The sequence below is a fragment of the Macaca mulatta genome, chromosome 9, assembly GCF_049350105.2.
Source record: "Macaca mulatta isolate MMU2019108-1 chromosome 9, T2T-MMU8v2.0, whole genome shotgun sequence".
NCBI classification, from domain to species: domain Eukaryota; kingdom Metazoa; phylum Chordata; class Mammalia; order Primates; family Cercopithecidae; genus Macaca; species Macaca mulatta.
This window is the reverse complement of record NC_133414.1, coordinates 19,446,004-19,458,571: the sequence shown is the minus strand read 5'-3', so window position 1 is coordinate 19,458,571 and position 12,568 is coordinate 19,446,004. Positions and strand designations below refer to the sequence as shown.

General features: G+C 38.1%; 1 protein-coding gene across 1 annotated transcript in view; it reads right to left on the bottom strand.

The window, feature by feature from the left end:
* MRC1 (mannose receptor C-type 1) overlaps positions 1-12,568 on the bottom strand; it is a 97,830-nt gene that overhangs the window by 22,663 nt on the left and 62,599 nt on the right. The window contains 6 exon segments of the mRNA NM_001193925.3: positions 3,853-3,967; positions 4,367-4,512; positions 5,211-5,311; positions 7,082-7,149; positions 9,866-10,029; positions 11,306-11,347. Coding sequence (NP_001180854.2) covers positions 3,853-3,967; positions 4,367-4,512; positions 5,211-5,311; positions 7,082-7,149; positions 9,866-10,029; positions 11,306-11,347 — 636 coding nt within the window.

Here is a 12,568-nt window from a genome sequence, read left to right as displayed (position 1 = left end):
ATAAAAAGTCACCATATGGATTAGTGGCTGTCCTGATTCTGTAAATAAGATAATCTGATTTATATAATAACCATGGGACAAAGGACTCTTAACCCAGACAGTTCTGAAAAAATAAAAACTGTCATAACAAGAATCATTAGACTGTTGATATGATTTGGCTCTGTTTCCCCACCCAAATCTCACCTGCAATTGTCATAATTCCCACATATTAAGAGTGGGACTAGGTGAAGGTAACTGAATCATGGGGGATGTTTCTCCCATTCTGTTCTCATGATAGTGCATGAGATGAGTTCTTACAAGAGCTGATGGTTTTATCTTTTAATGCTTTGCTTTGCACTTCTCTGTCCTGCCACCATGTGAAGAAGGACATGTTTGCTTCCCCTTCCACCATGATTGTAAATTTCCTGAGGCCTCCCCAGCTACGTGGAAGTGTGAGTCAATTAAACCTCTTTCCTTTATAAATTACCCAGTCTTGGGCAGCTCTTTACAGTAGTGTGAGAAGAGACTAACACAGCTGTCAAATTCTCAGTATCTCAGATTGCCAAACCAAAAGTTTCCCAATCGAGATTCCTCCTGGGAGGTGGGGTAGAAATCCCTGGAGATCAGTTGTCCATCTACTCAGTGTGCTTGGATCCAGGGGACCATCCTGATGCTAAAACGCTCACATCAGGGGCTGGGGATGGTGGCTGGTGCCTATAATCCTAGTGCTTTGAGAGGCAGAGACAGGAAGATTGCTTGAGGCCAGGAGTTCAAGAGCAGCCTGGGCAACATGGTGACACCCTGTCTCTACAAAGAAATACAAAAATTAACAAAGCATCGGTGGCATGTGCCTGTAGTCCCAGCTTCTCAAAAGGCTGAGGCAGGAGGATTGCTTGAGCCCAGGAGGTTGAGGCTGCAGACAGCCATGGTTGTGCCACTGCACTTCAGCCTGGGCAACAAAGGGAGACCCCATCTCTACACAAATCAATCAATAATAAATTGCTCACATCACTGGATGATACTATAGAATATGGCTTCTTGCTTATCAATTCTGTGACCAAGCGGATGGTGGCAAACATCCAAGAGACATAAAAGGTTGAATTGTACATGTGTCCCTCCCCTTCCCTCGGCCCACCACCAGGCCTCCCATGGCAGCTGCCATCTGGGGCCAGAACCACCACCTGAGCCATTACTTCCAAGACCGACAAGTACCTACTCTACTAAACAATAATTTGCAAACATTTACACTTAAACACGTCTCCTGAATGTAAATAGGAAATAGAATGACTAAGCACTCAGGGTTACTAATAGAAAATACAAAATAGAAATCTGCAGAGATGTAATTATCTGTGTATTCATGAACAAACAAGTTCATGGAATTTCAAGCAATTCCATTGCTATACGCTTACTCTTTCTGCAGAGTAGAAGAGGCAGCTACCATCTCACTCAGAGACTTCTATTTTTCTCAATTAACTAAAGATTTTTTTAAAAAAATTCTTCCAACTTTTTCAGAAAAGAAAAAAAAACATAAGTACAGCTAGATATGGTGGCTCACACCTGTAATCTCAACAATTTGGGAGGCCAAGGAGGGAGGATCACTTGAGGTCAGAAGTTTAAGGCCAGCCTGGGCAACATAGAAAGACCCTCTCTCTACAAAAAAATTTAAAAATTAGCCAGGTATGATGGTGCACACCTGTAGTCCCAGCTACTTTGGAGGCTGAGACATGAGGATTACTTGAGCCCAGGAGTTGGAGGCTGCAGTGAGCTATAATCACATCAATGCTCTCCAGCCTGGGTGATCAAGCGAGACCCCGTCTCTAAGAAGAAAAGAGCATGGGTAGATAGTTGTTTTGGTTTTGTTTTGTTTTCCAAATAAGACCATAACTTTTGCCACATCCCCAGCTTGAAATGAAACATGGAAAAGCTCTACCTGCCAAGATTCAGCACTTTTTTCTGCCAACAACCACAATAAGAACTCAACGACGTGTGCCTGTTTTGCCAGGAATAATGTTATTTTATCTGAAAATTGTTTCCTTCTGCACATCTCTATTATCCAGTTTCAGTTTCATTGTGCCAGGAATCAGCACTTTGTGGTTAACAGGGGAAATCAATTATTGTGTTTCTCTGCTGGGTAGCTAAGCCCAAAATGGGGTAGGCCAGTTGGAGAAATGTGAATGTTATGTTCTTGTACTGTGTGCTTTGGTTTGACCCTTTTCTTTCAGTGCCTGACAAATTGCTCAACTTGTCAAACGTTCTCAGTGAAAGCTTGGTTGGGATTTATTGTACAATGTGTTCTCAGAGAGCACATGGCGGCATTCACAAAGCCAAATAAGACTTTTGAGAGAGCACCCTACATGTTTCTAGTGCCTTTCTTACTTCCTATGTTTTTCTTCTATTTTCTTTCTCGCACCATTTTTGAAATAAATGATTCTAGAAGTCAAAGAATCTCAGAACCAAAAGAGAGCTTACAGAATATTCAGTCCATAGGTCTCCTACCATGTCCTTATAAAGTTTTATATAAACCAAACAACTGTTGAGCATCTTCTGTACTACATACCAGCTAACATACAGGATGCTCTAGCATCCATCTGAGTATCTTCCAGTGTAAGCATTTTCACAGCCCTTTAGAAACTTCACCTTCCTCACAAAGCAGTCTATCCAATCAATTCTGTAACAATGGCCCCTAACCCCTAATTTTAAGCCTAAATCTATTTCCCTGTGACCATCGCTCATTGGTTCCGGGTCTTGTATCTGAGGCGACACAGGGTGATCCTTCAAAATCCACATCCTCTCTTTTCCAAGTTGTATAACCTGAGAGTCTTTCAACACTGACTCACTTGCAGTGATTTCCAAACCCTTCATCAGTTTAGTCTTAATCTCCTGCAGTTGGTCAAAACTCCCCTTAAAGGGCAAGTCACAATTTAACCTAATACCTATTTCAGTGGATGCCTCCACAGAAAGATCAGGTACAAATGGTGGGTACCTTTCTTTTGATGACAATATCATGATTTTTCCATCTTCTCTATGAATATGGTGAATATTCTCCTTCATAGTTCTTTCTTATTTTCATGTTTTATCAAAAAATGTTTCAAAGCCAGGTGTGGTGGCTCATACCTGTAATCCTAACACTTTGGGAGGCTGAGATGGGAGTTAAGACCAGCCTGCGCAACATAGTGAGATTCTATCTCTACAAAACAACAACAATGACAACAACAACAACTTTAAAAAAATTAGCCGAGCATTATGACTCAGGCCTGCCCTAGCTACCCAGGAGGCTGAGGCAAGAGGATTGCTTGAGCTTAGGAGCTCGAGGCTGCAGTGAGTTATAATCCTGGGCAACAGAGTTAAGACCTTGTTTCAAAAAAAAAAAAATCAAAATTTGTTCAAACTTCATATTTAAAATATCAATTGTGTTGCATTACAAGTTATACGATCAAGTGACTAGAAGAGTAATAAATGGGAAAGCAGCAATTTTTCATCTTATTACTAGAAGTACTCTTCTTTGACTCTTTGGGAGCAAACTGGTTTGGTAGAAAGCTGGACAAGCGTAGGTTTCATTCCCAGCTCGACTGCTTAACAGGCAAGCTCCTTCACTCAAAGCTGTCTATGCACCATTTCCCCACTCACAAAATGGGGTTATAATACCTGCTTCTTAGAGTTGTGATGACTTTATATAAGGACTTTATATAAAATAAACAGCTTAATATGCACTATAATTGAATAAAATAGTTTTCAATAAGCATTTGATTTTTTCCACTTTCTTAGCTTTTACACTGGAAAACCAAAAAGTCATTTACTGTCAGCAATATTTTACCATTTTGCAGTCAAAATTCGATATTTAAATGCACAACTAATTGCAAAATGGCCGCATACCTTGCTCTTTTTCATTTTGTATGGAGACCAGATTCCCTCCAAAGCCTATACAAGCTTTTCGTGCCTCTTGCCAAGTTTTTCTTTCTTCTTCAACAAATCCAAAGATTTTGAAACACTGGGATGGAAGTGGGGGCAGAAAAAAAAAAAGAAAAACCATGGGGGTTAACTAAAGATGATCAACTTTGCTCTACCAAAAGCCAAATTATTCATGAAGATTATAGCTAAATCAGAAATTTCTCACCACCAACTACAGATTTAAAAAACTGTTAGTTTTATGACCCACTCACTTTCTTTGCAAAGTTTTATTTGCCCTCGGGAGAAAGGGTACATCAATGTGGGTAATATCTCAAGTATGCTCTCAATTTCCATAGAGAGTTTGTCATGCGAATCTTCACCTAGTCTTGCCAAAAATTTTCTAAAGTGATGAGGCTAGCAAAAGTTAACTTTGAGCTGAAAGATTTGCGTCACTCTCCATACTGATCAGTGCCAAGATTGCAACTAATTCTCCTAGTACCTTGTTGTTGTAGAAATTCCAGCCTTCCTTGCACCCTGATGGGACCGAGGGTTTCGTAGGCATAACCGTGGTAGCATTGATACTACTGTTATGTCGCTGGCAAATGAAGGCATTTGGATAGCCACAGTTAATGTCATTCCAAAACCCTAGCAAAGAGAAAAATAGTTAAATTAGATTCACATGTGTATGTTTTAAAACATTATTTAAAAAAATATATTTATATTTTACAAGAATTCTCAAAACTTATTTAGACTGTAATCAAACTTGGCTTTTACATATGACTAGAGGTATGCAATATCCTTTTGCTGTTTTACTTAAACTAATAATAGTTCCACTTTATAGAGAGCATCCTATGAAGCAAACAGGTACTTGATGTTGCAGATATATTACCTAAATGGTAATAGCTAATAATAATAACCTAACAATAGCAAACTTTGTATACACCAAGCATCTACATAGTATTTTAGATGTATGATTTGATTTCATCTTTTCAACAATTGATAGATTCTGTCATTATTCCCATTTTGCAGAATAATAAGGAGCCAGAGAGAAATAAAGGAGATAGATAAACAAATTCTGGATAATTTTTTTCAAATCAGAACATGAAAAAGTGGTTCCTAATTTGGGAAGAAGTGAGAAGATGAACTATGTCATTTACTAGTGTAAATGTTAAGCATCCATTCTCCTTATAAATTGAACTGCTATGTTGCTAAAATTAGAATTATCCTTTATTCTCTCTCCTTATCTTGCCTGACATAGCGCACAACTTGCTACTTTTAGTCTAGGCATGTGGCAAATGACACGCCATGCCACAAAGCAAATTCAACATGCATGACTTGCCTACCTGAATTTGAATACATGGTCACACAGTTTTCATCCTCATTTGCAAAATTGGGTTCACCTGTGGCCCAAGACACGTAATCCACTTTGCTTCCATCCATCCAACTGGAAAAGAAAATTCAGGCATTTTGCAATGATCCAATCATTAGAATAATTGGATACAGGTCAGGAGCAGTGGCTCACGCCTGTAATCCCACCACTACAGGAGGCCAAGGCGGATGGATCACCTGAAGCCAGGAGTTTGAGACCAGCCTGACCAACATGGCAAAACTCCATCTCTACTAAAAATTAAAATTAAAAAAAAAATAAGCCAGGCATCGTTGTGGGCTCCGGTAATCCCAGCCACTTGGGAGGCTAAGGCAGGAGAATCGCTTGAACTGGGAGGCAGAGGCTGCAGCGAGCCAAGATCACACCATTGCACTCCAGCCTGGGCAACAAGAATGAAACTTAGTCTCAAAAAAAAAAAAAAAAAAAAGTTGGCTACAGCCTACTGGTGGGGCAGGACAAGTCAACCCAGAATAGGGAGACCTCCAGAGAATGGCAGGAAAACCCCCAATGCCTGAGTATTTGGTGTGTTCCATGCATCGCACTCAGCAGTGGGAACCCTCATGCCATGTCTAGGCTGTCTTCTTTTCCCTCCCAGGAAGAAACCACCTTTAGTCGCAAAGTGGAGACCCTGATTACTCTGGAAATGAGCCAGAGACAAAAATCCTCCCATCGTGCTCCCCGGGCATGATTCCCACAAAACCAAACCACCCATGGAGAGGCAGAGCGTGTAGAATTTCTCATTAGGCTCACTCTCTGATTCTCGTGTTTACTCTAGTTTCTTGTAATGTAGGTGGCCTAAACTTATGTCTGCAAACTACAGAAATTCAGAGACTGTGAGAGCCAGAAGGGGACCAGTCATGAGATCATCAATTTGACTTTTTCACATTAGAAATGATAAAATGACGTTCCTTGTCCAAAGGAAGATCCAGCATTTGTACTCTTTAAAAATAATGACCCTGTGGGGTATGGTGGTGCATGTCTGTCATCCCAGCTACTTAGGAGGCTGAAATGGAAGGATTGCTTGAACCCAGGATTTCAAGGCTGCAGTGAGCTGTGATTGACCCATTGCACTCCAGCCTGGGCAACAGAGCGAGACCTGTCTCAAATAATAATAATAATAATAATAATAATAATAACAATAAGGACCTTGAATTTAGGTCTCTATTGCTCAAAGATGACAATAGCAGTCCCCTGGAATACATGAGGCTAAAAAAATCTGTATATGAGCCAGGAGGACATATATGCCCTTCAAACTCTAGAGGACATATGTATTAATGTACAAGAAAAAAAAACTTAAATGTATTAATTTCCTCATGTCCCTACAGCTTTTTCTGGCTCCTATATCTAATAGAAAATGGGACAATCACTCTTTTAAAGGGAAAGTATTTCCTGCAATTTGAAAGTGTGCTTCAAAATAATGCTGCTAACACGGGGAACAGGGCAATAGGAAAGGATACTGTGGTTCCCAGCAGCAAGGTTAGCAAGGTTCTCATCCCAGATGGGATTACAATGTTTTAAATAAGTTCAGTATTTGTATATGTCTAACACAACTTTTTAGTAGATGATTTCCTGACAGATGATGACATCTCAAAACAAAGAAAAGTGTAGTTTTGCAAAACTGAACCCAATTTTGAGTTGTTTGGCATTTGTAGTGCTGAAAATATTTAATAGAATTATTTTGAATTCTTTTTTTAAAGTTGCTATTTCAATTGAGAATGCTGCAGGATTTTAAAAAATGCATTCCACAAAGAAAAATCCCAAAATAACTCCTAGGTTTCGGTTAGAACACTAACCCAAGCAGAGCTGTTTCCAGCTTGATTTACTTACGCAAACTTTTTATCCAAGCTGATCAATAAACCAATGAAATACGCGGACTGTGCATCATTTCTGTTTACCTGAAACAAGGAAGTTTACGTATAATTTAATTTAGAATCACACAATCGGCAAGTTCTTGAACAAAACATACATATTAATGAGGCAGCCTAATCGAAACCTTTTCTAGAGAGGAATTTCTACAGAAATGTAGGACATTCTATATGACGTTCTTCCTAGAAATAAAAAAAAATATGCACACAATTTAATACTTTGAATTTGTAAAGCAAGAGTCTTTTCTTTGATGCGTAATCCTATAATCCTGACTGGCTACTTTGTTTTAAAGAATGTCTTCAACAATGTAACTATTGTAGGCATTTAATATTATAGAGAATGATTTAAGGCATTTGCTTTACAAATTCAAGTTATTAAATTGTGTACAAATTTTTTTATATAAAAAAGAATCATATATTAGATTTATTTTATACATATCATGTTTATAATTTATCATATGTTTATAATATATCATATGTTTATATTATAAATGTAATAAATATAATTATATATGTAAAATAAATCTATATGTCAAATATATATACAAAATATATATATGAAAAATAGTCACCCTGTGGGAGATGGTCGTGCACACCTGTAGTCTCATCTACTTGGAAGGCTGAGGTGAGAGAATTGATATGTATAATATATATTATACATACATTACATATATTTCCTATATATATTTTACATATAGATTTATTTTAAATATATTTATTTCATATATATTATTTAAATATTTGTTTTTATACATTTTTATGTATATATTACATATATAATGTATATCTGTGTATAAGCAAGGAGGATATATCTGTTTTTCAAACTTGGGAGAATACGTGTATTCATGAGCAAGGAAAGGAACCCCAAAATGTATTAATTTCATTATAACGTACTATTTCACTATATATAGATATATTTGATTTTCATATATATATTTGTGCAATATTAGAAAACATCTTGAGAATTTCAAAGCAAGCTATATCCACAAGATGATGGTAAGCCGGAGTATACTCTAGTACCTTTATAAATCAAATGCATTTTTATTATTTCAGTACTGTTCAACTTATTTTTTCCTGCTTCTCTCTGTTACCTCCTCTCTGGCAATGAGGCCATGAAGAATTTTAATCAGAAAGATACTGAACAAAGCACTCTTGGAAAAAATAAATTATAAAAATAAATTATACCTTCAGTGATAGGTATATTGATGGTATCACAATTTTGTTACAACCAAGAAAGATGATTATAATAAATAATCAAACTGTGTTATATGTTGGCCAACAATTTGGGCCAAGTAAGCCAGATTTTTAAATTAAAAATTAAGCTATATGATACACAAAGGGTCCAGGACTGACATATAACAACTAGTTAAGAATTACAATCTTTGCAAATCAAATTAGTGAACTCAAAGCCAACAAGTATGGATCCTCACAAAATCCAAGCTAAAAAATGGTTCTGGGACTGGGCACGGTGGTTCACGCCTGCAATCCCAGCAATTTGGGAGGCCAGGGCAGGCAGATCACTTAGGGTCAGGAGTTCAAGATCAGCTTGGCCAACATAGTAAAACCTTGTCTCTACTAAAAACACAAAAATTAGCCAGGCATGGTGGTATGCACCTGTAGTCCCAGCTGCTCGGAAGGCTGAAGCAGGAGAACTGCTTGAACCCAGTAGGCGGAGGTTGCAGTGAGCCAAGATCACACTACTGTACTCCAGCCAGGGCAACAGAGCGAGACATTGTCTCAAAAACAAACAAACAAAAAAATTATTCTGAGTTCTGCAATTCTGCACTAAATATTTAAACAATAGGGCATAACTTGTGTTATGACCTCCTCCTCCTCCTGCATTTCCATCTTTACCTGGACCTTTGGAGGTGCAAATTCAGCACATAATTAGAAATTGTGCTAGGGGGTACCAATGGTAGACATTATGTTTATCATATGTCACTGTTCCATCCTTAAATCAATGATGCTCTATGAAAAAATGCTCAACATCACAAATTATCAGGGAAATGTAAATCAAAAATCACAATGTGACACCACCTTACTCCTGCAAGAATGGCTATAATTAAAAAATAAAAATATAATAGATGTTGGCATGGATGTGGTGAAAAGGAAACACTTTTACCTTGCTGGTGGGAATGTAAACTAGTACAGCAACTCTACAAAACAGTATGGAGACTCCTCAAAGAACTAAAAGTAGAAACACAATTTGATCCAGCGATCCCACTACTGGGTATCTACCCAGAGGAAAATAAGTCATTATATGAAAAAGACATTTGCACACACGTTTTTAATATTTGCACAATTTGCAATCACAAAAATATGGAACCAGCCTAAATGCCCATCAGCCAATGAGTGGATAAAGAAAATGTGGTATATATATACTATGGAATACTACTCAGGAATGAAATAATGACATTTGCAGCAACCTGGATGGAATTGGAGACCATTTTTCTAAGTGAAGTAACTCAGGAATGGAAAACCAAACATCGTATATTCTCACTCATAAGTGGAAGCTAAGCTATGAGGATGCAAAGGCATAAGAATGATACAATGGACTTTGGGGACTCAGGGACAGGTAAGAGGGGGGTGAGGGATAAAAGACTACACATTCAGTAGAGTGTACGCTGCTCAGGTGACAGGTGTACCAAAATCTCAGAAGTCACCACTAAAGAACTTTTCCATACAACGAAACACCACCTGTTCCCCCCAAAACTGTTAACTTTAAAAAATGTATTGATGCTCTTACATATTTCCATAGAAATTTCTTTTCACTTTCACTTTGAATAGAAACAAGATCACCAAAATTCCTCTTGCAAAACGCTCGTGCATTGTCCATGGTTTCCTTCTCTTTGCTGAAATAATACTGGTAGTCTTTGTAAATAACCCACCCATCTTCAGTGACTGGTGGATCTGAAAAGTTAACGAGAAAACGCCATGAGTTTTACACAGACAAATTCAAGAATTTGGTGTGTGTAGCACGCAAAGGTGAAAGGGATAGAGCTGCTATATCAAGAGGCGTCTGCAACTCTGAGAGACCACAACAGCAGAACATCCACGTCAAACACAGACATTTGAATCCTCAGCCAAAATATCCACTTTCTACCAACCCAGTAAAAAGGACCCATTTTGTATTCCCAGCTAAGTTCCATATGTCATTACCGGGTAAAAGAACTCTGGGTGTCACTCTCATCAATATGATAGCATAGCTGCAAGGATTTATATACAACGCACCCATAATGTTCTAGATCAGAGGAGTGGGAACTATGAGAAAGCAGCTTTTACCCCAGTATAAGAAGGAAAAAAGAAAAAGCAAAACTTCTAATAGATGGACTTGGGTGCCTCAGGGTAGAAGCAAGGAATTCTCTTATCAAGTGGGCCCCTCAGGCTTTTTCCACCACATGGGGTTCCATAGTTCTGTGCTACAGTAGGTTGAATAAAAGCCCCCAAAGATATCTAGTTCCTAACCCCTGGAACCTATGAATGTTAGCTTATATGGAAAATAGGACTTTATAGTCATGATTAAGTTAGGATCTTGAGAGATGGGAGGGTTCTCCTGGATCGTCTAGGTGGGCCCTAAATGTAATAACAAGTATCCTTATGCAGAGGGGCGGAGGGACATTTGACTAAAAGAGAAAGAGGCAATGTGATCACTGGAAGAAGATGCTACATTGCTGGTTTTGAAGGAGGAAGGGGCCACGAGCTGATGAGTTCACAGAATGCAGCTCTAGATGCTGGTTTATAAAGGCAAGGAAAGAGATTCTCCCTTAGAGCCCCTAACGGGAGCGTGGTCCTGCCAACATCTGGATTTTGGCCCAGTGAAATTGATTCCAGATTTCTGACTTCCAGAACTGTAAGGGAGTAACTGCGTGTTATTTTAAGCCACCAAGTTCCTGGTAACTGGTTACAGCAGCCAGTGGACACTAATATATGTGCTAAAGAAGAAGAACCCGGGACCTTGGAATTGATTCATGAACCCTTGAGAAACTGTATTAACATGCCTTATGTTTGCGCATATGAGCTTCTGTCTGGAGAGGAAGACTCAAACTTCCATGACATTCTCACTCATAGGTATTAAGGACTTCTGCCCTCTACCTTCCTAGGGCAAGTAATTTTTCATTGAGAAAAAAAAAAAAGAGGCAGGGAAAGGGTTATCAGTACAGAGATCAAAAAATAAGAAAACACCTACTGTCTTGAGGAGCTGGCGTTGGCTCAGGTTTTGGTGTTTGTCCTGTAAAACAAGAGCAAAGTAGAAATAAAGCGTACTTAAACTTCTGCTAATTACATTTCCTTCTATATTCACTATTTTCATGAGTCAATATTGCTAAAAACTTAGTTGTTCTCTTTTTTCCCTTCCCTTTCTTTCTCCAATTTGTACATCATGTTGTGGAGAGCAGAATGAAGGAAAAGAGAATTAGAAGTGAAGACTTAAACAAATCAGGTGCAATCAGAGCCACCAGAAATTACAGCCACCACAGTTTTCAGGCACAAGTAGCATCACATAAAGGAAAGGGAAAAAAAAGAACATGAGTTTTAGAATCAGAAAGCCTAGCTTCAAATCCCAAGCCTGGGTTTCAATCGTTTAGCCTTAATTTTGTCAACTAAACCAAATAGATTAGTTTGTGAAAACACGTGAGTTATTGGTATGTAATAGGTGTTTAACAGATGTTCGTTTTTCAGTCAGACATCTTATAATCTGTGAAATTATTTATGATTTCATTAGTTGAAATGATTAAATGTGAACTATTTGTTTATAAAATATTTATAAAATAGAAAATGTATTTTCTTTAAGAAAATCTGTTTTTCTGAAATATATGATTTACTAAAAGTTAAATGAAATATTTTTCTTTCCAATTACTTAATGACATATCTGGATGTTGTTGAAAGCTGATAAAGGGACTCAGGTTACCTAGCTTTTGGGTTGCTGAATTTAACATCTGCAAGAGCAGAGCTACAATAATGCAAAAAGGATACTAGCCATTGGTAGCTAAGAGACCGTTAAAGGACAATGGCCCACCACTGACTACTTGTATTCTAGAAACTCTGAAAGCAATAATAAGCAGGAGGATGGAAAATAAACAAAGCAGTAAGTCATCTCCAGCTATAGAGCTGAAATGGTTGCCAAGATTCCCCAACAGCAGAGGGCAATGTGGTTCCATTTATCCATTTACAACGGAGGTATTGAGGTATATTTTGGTTTGAGGGTAGGTTTGTTTATTTGATGGTTGGTGTGTTGGTTTCTCTTAACATTAGAACTCGGATCCTCTGGCCTGACTTGGATATGTAGAACTTTCTAAGTCCCAGATAATGACTGTCAGCATGCATATTGTTTGACCATCAATAACATGGTGGGGCTCATAGCATCAGAGGCCACTCCAAGGTGATTGTTCACTGTGTTGAACGTTTATCTGAGAAATCAATACTGAGAATATTCAGACTTGGGGAAATGTTC